At 36.7% G+C, this 17928-nt stretch overlaps 1 protein-coding gene and 1 long non-coding RNA gene across 2 annotated transcripts; both read left to right on the forward strand.

Annotated features, from left to right (window-relative positions):
* The first annotated feature begins 310 nt into the window (after positions 1 to 310).
* LOC106071062 (uncharacterized) lies at positions 311 to 4213 on the forward strand. The gene is made up of 3 exons (XR_001218362.2): positions 311 to 468; positions 2355 to 2477; positions 3989 to 4213. It is a non-coding gene; the product is annotated as an uncharacterized LOC106071062 (long non-coding RNA).
* A 3026-nt stretch (positions 4214 to 7239) lies between these two features.
* LOC129928785 (myomodulin neuropeptides 1-like) lies at positions 7240 to 17683 on the forward strand. The gene is made up of 2 exons (XM_056044651.1): positions 7240 to 7424; positions 17158 to 17683. Exons 1-2 carry the CDS (start codon positions 7367 to 7369, stop codon positions 17622 to 17624), a joined length of 525 nt encoding a protein of 174 aa, XP_055900626.1. The 5' UTR covers positions 7240 to 7366; the 3' UTR covers positions 17625 to 17683.
* The last annotated feature ends 245 nt before the right edge of the window (positions 17684 to 17928 follow it).

The raw sequence follows: 17928 nt of genomic DNA on the forward strand, positions 1-17928 counted from the left end.
AGTTCATATAGACATAGTTGATAGTTCATATAGACATAGTTGATAGTTCATATAGACATAGTTCATATACTAAATGCACCAATGAGATCTGATTTTACTTATGTTCTTCCTTCTCGAAACTATAAACACCTGCCCTTTGACCTTTAACTCTTACCTAATAACGGACCCGCTGGGTCACTTAACTCTTGATGAGAGGGGGGAAAAGTCAGGGTTGAACAACAAAGTATTTAAACAAAGTGGGGGGGGGGGAGTAACCTCTAACATTATAATAGGATTAGTCAACCCAGATTAACAGCATGTTCAGACCGAGGTATAAAACTGCGTGCTCACGTTAGATCCAAGACGTTTTTAAGAAACTACTCACTCTACATTTGAAAATGAAAGCTGCCGCCATTGTCCTGATCTTCATCGCACTCTCGTGTGTGTGTGACGCCGTGCCAGCCTGGCATTCATTTCGGTCAGGTGAAAGTATGTACACTGTGTCTTTGTTTGGTTGTAAGGTTAAAATAGTCATTTCATGTTTTAACCATATACCTTCTTTTAAATTTTTAGTTTTTTTTTTAGTTTGATTCGAAATTAGGCTTTAATTTTTAAAGCACGTGGTCGAAGAAATAGGATATAGTTTAGTATTTATATATGCGTGGTCGCAGGGCCGGCCTTAGGCTACTGCAACCTGTGCAGCAATGAAAATGATGATGAATAGTGTTGGAGCCAACACACAGCCTTGTTTCGCACAATTTGAGACGGAAAGAGGCTTAGAGCACTGTTTCCCTAACTGCGAGTAGGTGTTCCACGAACTACTGGAATAATTAACTAATTGGCCACCACGTGAATTAATCTCTCTAAAGAATATACAAAGCGTTCCGTTAAATGGTCGGAATGTGCGAAGTGTTCCGTTAACCCTAAAAGTGCTGAGCTGTTTTACAATGAGTGCATAAACAATGGAGGCTAAACTACCTCACGCGCCTTAAGGGTTAAGGAAAAAGTTTGGGAAACACTGGCTTAGAGTATTCTAAGATGTGCATTGGACCACATATACCATATTGCTTATACCCAAATGTTACCATATATACCATATTGCTTATACCCAAATGTTACCATATATACCATATTGCTTATACCCAAATGTTACCATATATACCATATTGCTTATACCCAAATGTTACCAGATATCTCATATTGCGTATACCAAATGTTACCACATAAACCATACTAAGTATACTCAAAGGTTACCATATTTACCATATTGTTTATACCCACATGCAGCCGCATATACCATATTGCTTTTTGTCAAATGTTTCCACATATATCATATTGCTTATACACACATGTTACCCCATGAAACATATTTTTATGTCCTCGTGTACCACATAAAACGTACTGTTTATACCCTAATGTTACCACATACTGTTTATACCCAAATGTTACCACATACTGTTTATACCCAAACATTAACACATACTGTTTATATCCAAATGGTATCACATACTGTTTAAACTCATATGTTTATACACAAATGTTATCAAATACTGTTTATATCCTAATGTTACCACATACTGTTTATACCCATATGTTACCACATATTGTTTATACCCAAATGTTACCACATACTGTTTATACCCAAATATTAACACATACTGTTTATACCCAAATGTTACCACATACTGTTTATACCCAAATATTAACACATACTCTTTATACCCAAATGGTATCACATACTGTTTATACTCATATGTTACCACATATTGTTTATACCCATATGTTACCACATACTGTTTATACCCAAATATTAACACGTACTCTTTATACCCAAATGGTATCACATACTGTTTATACTCATATGTTACCACATATTGTTTATACCCAAATGTTATCACATACTGTTTATATCCTAATGTTACCACATACTGTTTATACCCATATGCTACCACATATTGTTTATACCCAAATGTTATCACATACTGTTTATATCCGATTGTTAACACATACTGTTTATACCCCAATGTTAACACATACTGTTTATACTCAAATGTTACCATATACTGTTTATACTCAAATGTTACCTTATACTGTTTATACCCAAATGTTACCTTATACTGTTTATACCCAAATATTAACACATACTGTTTATACCCAAATGTTACCTTATACTGTTTATACCCAAATATTAACACATACTGTTTATACCCAAATGTTACCTTATACTGTTTATACCCAAATGTTAACACATACTGTTTATACCCAAATGTTACCTTATACTGTTTATACCAAATGTTAACACATACTGTTTATACCCAAATGTTAGACCTATATGTTACCACGTATTTCATATTAATGTAAACACTCTATTGTAGGACGTCCGTGTGAGTACGGTGGTGTCACTTATGCTGACGGGGAGAAAACTAGCGACCCTCTGTGTATTTGTCTTAATGGTAACATAGCCTGCGCTTAACCAACACAGGATGTCATGTGACCAGGTAAGAACTGCTACTACATTTGTAGAACAAGAGTCAAGCTTTTTTTGAATACGTGTTCCACAACTGTTGTTGGTAACCAAGATGACGTCATGTTAAACATCAAATAGATCTTAATCAAATCAATTTTAATCAACAGTAATATCAGGGCCGGCCTTAGGTAATTCAAGACCCTAGGTGAAGTGAATAGGGTGGCCCCAAATTAAAAAAAATAAAAACACAAAATTAAGACCAAAGATTAGTTGTTTGGGTTTAGTTAAGTTTTGTGAACATATATTTTGTGTTTAATTTATTTTTGGTTTTATGTAATAAAGTCTCTTTTTTTTTTATTTATTCAAAATTAAAGTTTGTTTCTTGCTTTCATTTAGTCTCCTTAGGTTAGTCTAGTTTAGTTGTCTGGTTGCTTAGGCGACTCTAGCCCCTTGGTCACAGACTGAGGTGTCACAGATGAAACCCACCCAGTAGCGTTGCCATCTGGCTACTGTCAGTAAATTCTGTTTCGCAGAGAAAGGCCCAGTGCCATCCCTGACCTGCTTACATAGAAAAAAATCTCTTTTTTCTGTCTTAGAAAAGTAATGATCTTTAGTTTTCAAAGTTTAGAATTAATGCAATCCCATTTTACGTTTATAAGAGCGCACGCGTCTCAAAAATTTTTTTTCTTCTTCTATTTTTAGATCAAGAAGCTATATATATATTAGTGTTACGAGATCGACGCGTCCAGTCTGTAATGGATATTTCCACGATAAACAATGTCCAAGACGATAAACAATGTCCATGACGATAAACAATGTCCAAGACGATAAACAGACCGTCTTTGTTACCAACTAAATAAAATATTATTGAGCTATGACAGTGATGCCCAATCCTATTCAATCTGCGCGCCATTTTAATTTCCTACACTAGTGTCGCGGGCCACATGATTTTGGGCATCACTGAGCTATATGATATCTGCTTTTTTACCGCTAGTAAAGTTAAAAAGTAAAGTTCCCTTTTCAGATCTTGTAGTCTATAGGGCAGATGATGTAAAGGTCCTCTGATTCTGGGGCCTACGGTTAACGAGGGTGTCATGTGGCCAGCACAACGACCAAACGCTTTACTTTTCCCCAACTAATGTCAGATACCCATTAGAGCTGGGTGGACTCAGAGGCGCTCAAGGTTCCCGAAATAAAAATCCCTTTCTTCACCAGGATTCGAACCCGGGACCCCCGGTTTAGAAGCCAAGCGCTGTACCGCTCAACCACCGCGCCTCCATTACCGCTAGTAAACAAAGATGAATTGAGAGCTACAATTGACAACTCTAGTTTTAACAGTACATATACATTCTCCTTTTTTACAGATAGTTCCCCTTTTATTTTGTTCCCTTTTTTTTCTACACAGTTAATTATGTTCCACTAATAAGTTAAGTCATTGACCCGTGTGAAAGTATCCTCCCAGACAGACAGACAGACAGACTGAGTTCATATACAAGCCTTATAAAAACTTCATTTATCTGTAACTCTTGTTTTAAATTTCAGCAGAGAACTCTCTCACCGGTTACAGACGTCATACAGGAAGTCAAAAGTTCAGTCAAAAGTTCATAGTATTTAAACATCGAAACAAATGACAAGATTTTAGCTTCAACTATTTATTGTTTTTAGGGAAAAGATTTTTGTGTTTAATGTAACTCTGTTTTTTTTTTATTTCGTATTTTTTTCTCGTCCATATTTTTTATTTCCTTGAATAAATTTCTTACCCTCGAAGAGAACGTATACGTCTGCTTCTGTGTGTAGGTGTGTGCCTGTAGAGTGTATGTGTTTGTGCTCGAGGAGTTGCATTATTCAAGATGGAACTCTGTACATGTGAGGTCTCGGCGATGAGCTTTCCTTTTGTTTTCTTCTTCTTGGCTCAAGTTGTGGGAAGCCTGATCGAGAGGCTAAGTACGCTTGAACTTGGATTGGCTTGGCTACCTATGAAGGGGGCTCGAGGTCCGACTTGAGCAGAGCGCCTACAGGCAGCACGGAAAACCTTCTCCCGGATACCCCCTCCCACTGGCCCACAAATGAGATTGGACCATAGCGCTCCTCTGAGCATGCTATAAGCATGAAAGTAGCGCTATATGTGAGCAGGTCAGGCAGGCGCGAGTGGGAAAGACCTATTCTCTGCTGCCAACAGTAGGCAGATGTTAGCGCTACTGGGTGGGCTCAATCTGTGACACCTCAGTCTACGACCAAGGGGCTAGAGTCGCCTAAGTAACCAGACATACTAAACTAAACTAAATGAAAGCAAGAAGCAATAACGAAACTTTAGTTCAAATTAAATAAAACAAAAAGATACTTTATTTACATAAAAATAAATCAATAGTAAAATATAATATATACACTACAATGAAAACAACTAATTAAAAATACTAACCCTCTAAATCTACGACACTACAAACACCAACAAACTAACCAAACCAACTATCTAACACAAACTGATCAAACCAACTAATGAACTACAGTATACTATCTAACTAAATCACTACAACTACTACACTAGACCTAGATCTACACAAACACACTACAGTCACTACAATAAACTAGTCTAGATCTACAAGCTCACATATATAAAAGCTATAATTATAATTAAGTTGTTACGCAAAGCACTCAAAATAAAATAATAATAAGGCTTGTCTTCGAGACCGAAGATTAATGAGGAATGCATTATTTCCCGTGGCTACGCAGCTCCAGCTCTGACCTACATATTTTGCCATACCAGGGCAAGCATAACCATTGTCCGCCGGTGGTCGATGAAGATTTTCTTATCCCCTTCTACGCCAGTCCTCAAAATATATTATGTATGTAGATAGTATATGTCTAGTTAATGGCTTCACGTCTACCCAAAGTCATTCCGTTTTAATTTATAACAATTTAACAATTTGTATTTGCTTTGCCACAAAGCGCTAGTGCTACTAAGGCAGTCTAATCTGCAAATAATAACAATATACAAAGAGAATAACACTTGAACATACAACCACCGCTATTAGAATATTTCTACTCTCCATCTCTTCCTTTCTCTTATTCTCTCTAACTCTTTCTCTATCTTCATCTCTTCTCCTTATTCAGTTTCACACCATAACCTTTACCTTTACCTAACCCTTAGTCTGTTGGACCGTTGGGGCACCCAGCAAGATTTGTCGACCGTCTTTCTCCATTCCTCACTGTCCTTTGCCGTGTTTAAAACCTCTATCAATGGCAGGCCCGTTCATTCTTTTATGTTGTCCTCTCATCGCTTTCTCTGTCTGCCTCTGCTTCTTTTTCCTGGTACTGTTCCCTAGTACCAGTACCACCCCATAACATCCATAGGAAGGTAACGCTCCCAGACCTTGCATGCTGGTGTAAAGGTCATCTGTTTCTGTGGCCCACGGTTAACAAGGGCGTCATGTGGCCAACACAACGACCAACCACCTTTAAGTTTTCCCCAACTAATGTGAGGTACCCATTAGAGCTGGGTGGACTCGGAGACGCCCTAAAGATTAAGAAAAAAAAAAGGACTATACCAGGATTCGAACCGGGAACCCATCGGCTCGAAATCCAAACTCTTTACCTCCATGCCTCTTTTAACTTCAACAGTTCCTTTTTTTTTTCACAATTCTAATTAAAACCAAGCAACTTAAAAAAACAACAACTGGACACTGTTCATTGGACCAGGTCACCAGGGCTATTTAGTTCATCCCTTGGCGTTGGAAAGCGTCCAATGTACGGAGCCTGGGATCGATTGGGACGACAAAAATTTTGATATTTGATTATTTGATGTGATTTTCCAGTTATCGAATGGTCGAGTTAATGTTGATATTGCTTTGTTATAGGCGTTACATCACTTCTACCAAGATCAGATACTGCTAAGCTGAAGCCAAAATGTGTGTCTATAAAAGTTTGTACGCCTAGCTTAATGGCTAGATGTGTGGCTGAGAAGCATTACATTTATTAGCTAGAAGGCTCAATTAGGATCACTAAGCAGACTAAGGATTCTTAATTCGAGATTTCATTTGATCTGAATTATGTTTGTTGGTCGCCTTGTTTTACATCCCCCCCCCCATTCACATATCACAAAAACAAAGCACTTTGAGTATTCTTTATGACCACGTAAGGCCCGCTTAAACAATAATAATAATTAAACAAGTTAAAAATGCAAATTACTATTTACAATACTCGCTTATATAGAGCGAAATTGCACCAAAAGCACTCTACCATTGTTTAAAAAAAAGGTCTGCTCAATACCAGTTCGAACTAGAAACTCCATGATTGTAGACAATACTGAGGTATTCAAGGTTTCATTAGTCCATTGCTAGCGTTATCTAACAGAAGGCAGGGGAGCCGCTGTTCTTCCACTTTTACGGTATACTGATGTATGCAAACATGACATGAAGCTCTTCAAAATCGACACTAATACCTGTGGAAAAGTGGCACTGTATAGAATTTTTGAGAGGGAGGAAGAGAGAGAGAGAGAGAGAGAGAGAGAGAGGAAGATATATATATATATATATATATATATATATATATATATATATATATATATATATATATATAGAGAGAGAGAGAGAGAGAGAGAGAGAGAGAGGGGGGGGGATCCTCTCCTGGAGACAAAATGAACTTTGATTTTTTTTTTTTGTCCTTTTACTGTAAGCAAATATCGCCCTCTCGCTCAGTTGTTCTGGATCCGCCCCTTTCATTTGGGCTATTTAGGTATTTGGAGTCTTAATTAAGAGAAAAGTTAACACATGTTGAAGATGAACATTAAAAGCAGTCCAGCAGTTACATCCATCGGCTTTGCGAACTGTCCACGTGTATGCAAGGAACTAGTACACATTTTTTAGCACTTTTATTTAGAAATTTGAGTTGCTCAGGAAGTCATAAAAATTTGTTTCAAGAACAATGTTTCTGAGAAATCTGGTTCTGTGTTTGTGTTTATCTGTCATTCTCCTTGTGCCAGGTAGGCTTTTTATTTTTATTAGATTGTGGTTTTTAAGGGTTGAGTTTAAACTGATTTGGTTTGGACTTTCGTCTAGTGTAACTCGACATAATGTTTTAGATTTTAGATCAGATCATCAGTAGCCGAGATCAAAGTGTCTGTCGTTCGTTGTGACCTCTGTGTTTCACAGACATAGGCTTACATGAACACATACATAGGCTTACATGACTACAGACATAGGCTTACATGACTACAGACATACGCTTACATGACCACAGACATAGGCTTACATGATCACAGACATAGACATACGCTTACATGACCACAGACATAGGCTTACATGACTACAGACATAGGCTTACATGATCACAGACATAGGCTTACATGACTACAGACATAGGCTTACATGACCACAGACATAGACTTACATGACTACAGACATAGGCTTACATGACTACAGACATAGGCTTACATGACCACAGACATAGACTTACATGATCACAGACATAGGCTTACATGACCATAGACATAGGCTTACATGACTACAGACATAGACTTACATGACCATAAGTGACTTAAAATCAACTAAGTCGTTGGCTTTCCTGGCTGATTCAGGATACTAACGGCACTAAGGAGAAGGAGCACTTGTACGAGTTAGTCCTAGCATATGGAATAAGAAATGTGCCAAGTATCTAGTAGAATTGGAATTGAATGAGTGTTGATGTACTAAGACTCTTAAATTGATATGTTTTCACATTTGTTAATCTCTAGGGCAGATGATGTAGATGTCATCTTTCTAGCCGACGGTTAACGAGGGGTGTTATGTGGTCAGCTCCAGAATGTTGGGTATCTATTACAACTCGGTGTCGTCTTTAAAATCCCGAAATTCAAAGTTCCAATCTTCGCCAAGATTCAAACCGAGACACGTCGGTTAGGAAACCAAGCCTTTTCCCACTCGGCCAATAAGCCCCTTATTCTTTAAATAGCTGACAACCAACTCGGTCATCTATCTCTAGGGAGAAATGAGCCTGCATAATGAAGCCGATGAGTTTATCTTATCTTATAAATTACAGACGTTACCTCAAAAAAAAAAGATAATTTCGTCATACACATTTTATGTGTCAATCTAATCATGTATGTCAATCAATGACTTAAATTCTGCCAAGTCGTTGGTTTTCCTGGCTGATTCAGGTCTGTCCTTCCGTCCGTCCGTCCCGTTTAGATCTCGTAAACTAGAAAAGATAGTGAAAATCCGACATCATAGTATTTTAGACCATTCAAAGTTCTGATGCAACGGCTACTTTTTTTCTTTTTCTGAAAGCAGTTTTTTTCATAACAATACATCACTTTTACAACTATTCACTATTAATAGTAACAAACAAGGGAGGCTCTTTATTAGGGGAGAAGACTATTTACTATATTTTCAACACATTTATTTCAAAGGGTTTTAGATTTTTCGTCAAAAAATATTTTTTTTTACTTTTGTATTGCTAAGTTAGATAACTTCTGTCATACTAGCTACTACATTTAGTATAATAAGTAGTTTTTCATAGTATCGCGTGAATTGCAGTGCCGCACTATATCTATAAAACACTTAACTTAATAAAGGAAAAACAAAACAAAAATTTACGGAAATGTCTTCATCTCAAGGATTTGAATAAGAGATTGACCCTTAACAAAACAATTAGATCAATTAGATATTCATTATAAGACATTAGTTAGGCCAAGTTCACGTCGCATTCACTTTCACCTATCCTTTGGTCTGCCTGACCGCTGGGGCACCACACAAGATCTGTCACCCTTCTTTCTCCATTCTTCTTTGCATTTGTCTTTGATAAAAATTTCATTCTGATATTCTTTCTGAAAATATTGAAATCTGCCTTTTTACCGATCTGGGTGGACCACTTCGGGGGCCGATTTTGAGTTTGTGTTTCCACACAAACTGTCTTTGTAATCTTGTTTTTTCTTCTGTTTGTCAATTATGGTCAATGCTTCATGTATTATCTCTACTTTTACTTTTAAGTCTTCTCTCCTGAAGTTCTCTCTAAATTTAGTGCTTTTACTAAAGGTTTTACTCTAATCAAATGTGAATATTGATTGTTATAAATCTCGTGGTACTACTTTGCGTCTCTCCTTGTTTCTTAAAGTTCCTCTTGACTTGCGGGTTTCCCAAATAGAAGACGCATATTCTAATATTGAAGTATTTACAGCAAATCTTTTTATTACTACGGTGTTATTTCAGAAATGTAGACTATTTGTGTTACACAATAACAAACTAGTGTTGAAGAGGGAAGACATATTAGGAACTCCATTTATTACGTAAACAGAAGCGGTGTTGCACTGACGCGCTAGTGTGCAAATGTACATATAATACTGTTATAACTCTGCCATGCGCACCGCAATCCAGGCTAGTGCAGAAAGAAGGTTCGCACTATTAGTGACGAGACTAAGTCGGATGTTGACATTATGGGAGAGAGAACGATTTCCGCCCAAGTGAGAGCTGATGTAAAGATGTTACAACATTTAAAGGAGGCAACTCAACGAGGTATGGGAACAAAGTCAAATACAAAGTTTAACCAACATAGATCACCAAAACAATGACCATTCCCATCTTCTCGCACTTCCTCTTCCTCTCCCCCCGTTCATTTAGTCCATCCTCGTGCGCTGGTGCGCAGCCATAGAGTCGCTACAGAACATGGTCATTACAATACCAATATGTTACATAAATTAATTACTTCCTAGACGTAACCTCCTGCAGGATACCTGTGGGGGGGGGGGGGGGGACGGCGAGCAAAGGTGCGAACTCGGGACCATCGTGTTCGACCACTCAGCCATAGTCTTTCCTTGCTTTGGGATCCATAAGTTGGAAATGTTTTTTTTTTTTCTGTCTTCTTTTTACCATCGTACAGACGTGTCTGTTTGAGTGTTTGTCTGTTAGAGTGTTTGTTTGTTTGTTTGTTCTCTTGAGAACGTTGAAAACGTGTTTAATTAAGTCGATTAAAGCCGTCTGCAGAGCACAATGCAGAATAGATTGTTTAAATTTCAATTAACCTGAAGATCGTAAAATACCCACGATCAAGTCAGGGGTCACCGCGTGTCGAACGAAATCTTCACCTATAGCTATGTGAGAAGGCTTGAGGCAATTTAATTTACCATCTGATTGTATGTGTAACCGAGACTAACTGTTATGGAAGGCCTTAGCACTGGCCTGCGACGCCGTAACCTGTTGGCAGTTTACACCAATAGCTCGTTGATTTCATTCTCAGAGCTACAAGTGTCTTTAATTTTTTTACATCAGTAATGCCCAACTTACAACCCGCGGGCTATGTCTTGTCCTTTGGCGCACATTTATAATATAGCTTTTATTCCTGACCGAAAATTAATGCAGTGTTTCACGTATATATGCAGTCCCAGCTGCGACCTACGTTATTTGCACATCCAGAGCAGACATAACCATTGTGCGGCGGTGGTTGATAAAGATTCTCTTTTTGCCGCCTACGTTTGCCATCGGTAGTGGATTTTCTTTTGGTCTCAAATATGTATCCCGCGGCCATTTGTAATTAATCTCCAGCTGACTAGTTCCGACTAGTGTTGCCAGGGGCTCTTTTACATGCCAGTTAAAGAAAGTTGGTGCTAAAGCTGGTCTATTAAGCCTTACTGGGGTTGGGGTCACCTCTGTTACTCCGACCACATAGGCTAAGAAATGAAATCGCAGAGTCTTGCTTGTTTTGGAGTTAGGCCTAATGATTTTTTAAAATGATCTTTTTGATAATACGACCCGTTACACGCAAGTGTAAAATGAAAATGGCGGCATCCAGGATAAAATTTGGACATCTTAATGAACAAGATCTATAGGAAATGCAGTAGGCCAGGCCTGGTACTGCTAATCTCCGCAAAATGATTGAATAGATCCAAAACATCAGATCGGCTCAATTTATTGAAAAAGCAAAAACAATTCTGTGCGATTTATGGTTTGGATATTAATGATAATTTTATATGATTTAAACGACAGATAAGACTTCTAATAGTTCCATTACACTTCTAAGTCTCTTCTAATTTGTTTTATATTTTTACTTTTGTCAAGTTTCGAAATGTATCAGTAGACTGATGCAGTATTTATCAGCTCAACATTAATCTTCTCTGCTAGGATAAGCTGATGTAGACAGTTTGTAGATTTAACCACCCTCATCTACTTAGTATTGGCTGACGTTATGACTAATCCGCATTATAATTATTAGAGCCGCTCACTGCCATTCATCAAAAAGATTATGTGGACAATTTAAATCTATGTGTTAGAAGGAAGGTGCATACTGGGCCGGCTTAAGGCATAGGCTAACTAGGTAGCCACCTTGGGCCTCCGGTTGGTTTGGGCCTCGCATGGGATTAAACATAATTTTAGAGAAAAAAAAAACCCAGCAAAAACTTGGATCAACTCTTCAACATAGCAAAGCTCTATTGCTCTATTTCTGCTAGACTAGATCTATCTTAAGTTTTTTACGATGACTCAAGGTTTATAAAAGAAAGTTTAGATTTACTTGTTAGACTACCAATGTTTGAAGATCTTTTGAGGAAAATGTCGATTGTTTTATTTCGAGTCTGGTGCATCAAAAGGCAAAAGAAAAGCGATACGGCGTTACAAGAAGTGGTCAATAAATAGAGGCTAACTTGCCGGAAAAAGTCACGAACAATATCACAGAAGACGCAGGTTCAAGCGATGCTGAAAAGAGTCAGCCTATCGGCTTCGATTGAAAAGACCCAGGCTTATGGCCATCTTCAATCAGCAAATAACGAACTTGTCGAAAACATATTGATTGATTTCGACAAAACGACTGAAATGTCTTAAATAAATTGCGTGATTTTATTGTTTCGTTTGGGGCCATCAAATTCACCTTGCCTAGGGTCTCCTTTTTACCTTAGGCCGGCACCTGTGCATATTCAAATGGAATATTTGATCACGAATGGAACAAATGAGATCCAAATGCAATTTTATTTTTCCTTTTATTGTTTTTTTGTTTTTCACATATGTGTCAGCTGGCTGATAAATGTATGTGTATCTATGAGTTTAGTATGTGTCAGATGGCTGATAAATGTATGTGTATCTATCAGTTTAGTATGTGTCAGATGGCTGATAAATGTATGTGTATCTATGAGTTTAGTATGTGTCAGATGGCTGATAAATGTATGTGTATCTATGAGTTTAGTATGTGTCAGATGGCTGATAAATGTATGTGTATCTATGAGTTTAGTATGTGTCAGATGGCTGATAAATGTATGTGTATCTATGAGTTTAGTATGTGTCAGATGGCTGATAAATGTATGTGTATCTATGAGTTTAGTATGTGTCAGATGGCTGATAAATGTATGTGTATCTATGAGTTTAGTATGTGTCAGATGGCTGATAAATGTATGTGTATCTATGAGTTTAGTATGTGTCAGATGGCTGATAAATGTATGTGTATCTATGGGTTTAGTATGTGTCAGATGGCTGATAAATGTATGTGTATCTATGAGTTTAGTATGTGTCAGATGGCTGATAAATGTATGTGTATCTATGAGTTTAGTATGTGTCAGATGGCTGATAAATGTATGTGTATCTATCAGTTCAGTATGTGTCAGATGGCTGATAAATGTATGTGTATCTATGAGTTTAGTATGTGTCAGATGGCTGATAAATGTATGTGTATCTATGAGTTCAGTATGTGTCAGATGGCTGATAAATGTATGTGTATATATGAGTTTAGTATGTGTCAGATGGCTGATAAATGTATGTGTATCTATGAGTTTAGTATGTGTCAGATGGCTGATAAATGTATGTGTATCTATCAGTTCAGTATGTGTCAGATGGCTGATAAATGTATGTGTATCTATGAGTTTAGTATGTGTCAGATGGCTGATAAATGTATGTGTATCTATGAGTTTAGTATGTGTCAAATGGCTGATAAATGTATGTGTATCTATGAGTTTAGTATGTGTCAGATGGCTGATAAATGTATGTGTATCTATGAGTTTAGTATGTGTCAGATGGCTGATAAATGTATGTGTATCTATGAGTTTAGTATGTGTCAGATGGCTGATAAATGTATGTGTATCTATGAGTTTAGTATGTGTCAGATGGCTGATAAATGTATGTGTATCTATGAGTTTAGTATGTGTCAGATGGCTGATAAATGTATGTGTATCTATGAGTTTAGTATGTGTCAGATGGCTGATAAATGTATGTGTATCTATGAGTTTAGTATGTGTCAGATGGCTGATAAATGTATGTGTATCTATGGGTTTAGTATGTGTCAGATGGCTGATAAATGTATGTGTATCTATGAGTTTAGTATGTGTCAGATGGCTGATAAATGTATGTGTATCTATGAGTTTAGTATGTGTCAGATGGCTGATAAATGTATGTGTATCTATGAGTTTAGTATGTGTCAGATGGCTGATAAATGTATGTGTATCTATGAGTTTAGTATGTGTTAGATGGCTGATAAATGTATGTGTATCTATGAGTTTAGTATGTGTCAGATGGCTGATAAATGTATGTGTATCTATGAGTTTAGTATGTGTCAGATGGCTGATAAATGTATGTGTATCTATGAGTTTAGTATGTGTCAGATGGCTGATAAATGTATGTGTATCTATGAGTTTAGTATGTGTCAGATGGCTGATAAATGTATGTGTATCTATGAGTTTAGTATGTGTCAGATGGCTGATAAATGTATGTGTATCTTTGAGTTTAGTATGTGTCAGATGGCTGATAAATGTATGTGTATCTATGAGTTTAGTATGTGTCAGATGGCTGATAAATGTATGTGTATCTATGAGTTTAGTATGTGTCAGATGGCTGATAAATGTATGTGTATCTATGAGTTCAGTATGTGTCAGATGGCTGATAAATGTATGTGTATCTATGAGTTTAGTATGTGTCAGATGGCTGATAAATGTATGTGTATCTATGAGTTTAGTATGTGTCAGATGGCCGATAAATGTATGTGTATCTATGAGTTCAGTATGTGTCAGATGGCCGATAAATGTATGTGTATCTATGAGTTTAGTATGTGTCAGATGGCTGATAAATGTATGTGTATCTATGAGTTCAGTATGTGTCAGATGGCTGATAAATGTATTTGTATCTATGAGTTTAGAATGTGTCAGATGGCTGATAAATGTATGTGTATCTATGAGTTCAGTATGTGTCAGATGGCTGATAAATGTATGTGTATCTATGAGTTTAGTATGTGTCAGATGGCTGATAAATGTATGTGTATCTATGAGTTCAGTATGTGTCAGATGGCTGATAAATGTAGGTCTATGAGTTTAGTATGTGTCAGATGGCCGATAAATGTATGTGTATCTATGAGTTCAGTAACAGGTAACAAAGTTACCATCAAGCAAAACAAAGCAAGATATGAAAAGACGCAAATAGGGTTGGATTAGACAACAAAATAAATAAGGCTTGCCTTCGAGTCCGAAGATTTATGAGGAGTGCAGTATTTCCGTGGCTACGCAGCCCCAGCTGTGACCTACATATTTTGCCACATCCAGGGCAAGCATAACCGGCAGACAATGGATTGGACCTACAATGTGAAGATCAACGGAAGGACAACAGATATGATTGCAAAATTAGTTGAATGGCCAAGCATTAGAAGAAGTTGACTCATTTAAATACCTAGGGTCAAACATAACAAGAGATGGAGGATCAATAATATAAGTCCAGTTTAAGGTGGCATCGGCTGCCAAGAACAAACTGAGAAAAGTGTAGAACATCTGGAAGAGCAACATCAGCTTCCAATTAAAATTAAAACTGTATTCTTCACTAGTGGTGTCTGACTGTCTGTACTCCCATATAGTTGTGAAAGCTGGACACGGAACGCTGAAAGAAGATCTCAAGAGCCTTTGAGAGTAAATGCTACAGAGAAATGTTGGGTAACAGATACCAGGGAAATAAGACAAAATGAGTTTGCAGTCAAAACTCTGGCTGTCAAAAAGGAGGAACTCTTCAATACTTTGAAGAGACAAAATCTGAGGTCTTATGGTAAGGTAGTCGATACTCCCCCTTCCTGGTACAGTGGAGGGGGGATGTCGTCCAATGGGCAACGTACAAGAATGGACCGGCCTCTCTCTTGATATTCTTCTACGAAAACCTGCTGAGCGGAAACAGGTGAAGGGACTAAATGACGCGAGAACTGTCACAGCACAGCCTAGGACGAAAATCAAGGGACATGTGATGATTATGATAATGGAACGGTGAACGAAAAACTAAGGAAGTCAAAAGAAGAACATACGGAAAGATTTCGAAACGAAGAGACAAACTATACACTCTCAAGGACGCCATATTGAAAGTCAACTGTTGCCAACTAAAATGTGCTTAGTGCAACACGTTTGATTTTGAAGTGAAAAAAAAAACAGTGCAAACAAAATGATCCTCAATCTTTTAAAATACATAGACTATCAACACATCCACCGTATACAATTTTTTTTATTAAAGTCACAAATTTGAAAGTGCGTTTTACAAATTCTATCATTATATTTCAATTACTAAGCATGTGTGGATCCAAGAGTTCTATTCAGATTTTTTTCAGGAAACATCCCCCGAAAGAAAAAAAAAAGCCCCTCCCCTTAAAAAAAAAAGGATTCCCTTTTACAAAATGTAAGATCATTTGTATTTCAGTGCTCGTTGAGAAGATGTCTTGAAGTTACGATGAGATTGTGTTGATGAGACAATGCATTTCTGATTTTATAATTTAGTGTAAATTTCTAGTTCTAAACAATTACTGAACCCTCAGATAGATAGATAGATAGATAGATAGATAGATAGATAGATAGATAGATAGATAGATAGATAGATAGATAGATAGATAGGAATCAAATTGGAGCAGTAAAATGTCAGCTATTAAGAGTAACACAAAAACTGAAACAAATTAATTCCACTTATCTTATTCATGGTAAACCAGTAACACAGACTAATAACGCAAAATACCTAGGTGTTAAAATAAATGGAAAAACTGTCATTGATTCCCCATATTGATGAAACTATCAAAAAATTAAACAAAATCAAATAAGAACATAAAACTAAAATGTTATTTAACTTTGGTTAGGCCAATAATAGAATATGCATCCTCTGTTTGGGACCCCTCAACTCAAGAAAACATTAAGAAACTGGAACAGACACAAAATAGAGCAGTGAGATTCATAACAAACGAATATTCACATTTGACTAGAGTAACACCTTTAGTAAAATCACTAAATTTAGAAAGCCTTCAGGACAGAAGACTTAAAAGTAAAGTAGCAATTATACATAAAACACTGAACCATAATTTTCAAATACAAAAACAAAATTTAATAAAATACTTAGAGGGACACAAAGATAAAGGCATATTTCACGTTCCATATGCTAGGACAAATTTGTACAAATGCTTCTTCTCAAGTGCTATTAGAGCATGAAATAAGTTGCCTGTGCTAGCCAGGAAAACCAGTGACTTGGCAGAATTAGGTCATTGGTTAATATGCATGACTAAATGCATGACGCGTAGGACGTAATCATCTTCTTTTTTGAAGTAACGTCTGTATCATATAAGATAAATGTTTGCAATCGTTTATAGAATACAGATCTTTTTCATTGTTACATACAGTGCTTTGTGAGGGCGAAAGTTGTGTTTAGGATAGCTTAGATTACTCGACGACAAAAAAAAAAACCCTCTCTCCCGCTTTTTTAACATAACTAAAAATAAAAACATAGAATATATATTTTTTTGATTTACAGGTCAATCAGAAGCCAAAGTAAAGAGCCCAAAGGTTTTACTGAAATCCTTAAACGTTTTACCTGATGGTTCAGACGAAATTATTAAGTCTAGAGAAGGCGGGGAAGAGAATATCGATCACTTGGAGAAGCGTTCGATGGAAATGCTCAGCCTAGGAAGAAGCGCCTCTGACGACGGTATTTTAACCATAGAAAAAAGACAACTTAAAATGTTAAAGCTTGGTAAAAGACAACTTAAAATGTTAAAGCTTGGTAAAAGACAACTTAAAATGTTAAAGCTTGGTAAAAGACAACTTAAAATGTTAAAGCTTGGTAAAAGACAACTTAAAATGTTAAAGCTTGGTAAAAGACAACTTAAAATGTTAAAGCTTGGTAAAAGACAACTTAAAATGTTAAAGCTTGGTAAAAGACAACTTAAAATGTTAAAGCTTGGTAAAAGACAACTTAAAATGTTAAAGCTTGGTAAATGAGGACATGACATTGTGACCAGGCATTAGTACCGCTAGAATAAAACACAAGATATAAACAACGATTCGTTTGCCTTTTGATTTTATTAGCTGTAAAAGTGTTCTCGTGTTTATTTTTAAACCTAATTCTAATTACCATGTCTTATTGTTTCGTATTTATCTTATGTTTAAACTTACGTCACTTGGTGTATATTTTTGAAAAATCAGCTTTTAGACCTTTGATTGATTTAAAATATCATGATGTCCGATTTTCATTTTCTTTTCTAGATTCTGAGATCTAAACGGGACGGACGGACAGATAAACCAC

Source organism: Biomphalaria glabrata, chromosome 10 (assembly GCF_947242115.1).
Source record: "Biomphalaria glabrata chromosome 10, xgBioGlab47.1, whole genome shotgun sequence".
In the NCBI taxonomy this organism is placed as follows: domain Eukaryota; kingdom Metazoa; phylum Mollusca; class Gastropoda; family Planorbidae; genus Biomphalaria; species Biomphalaria glabrata.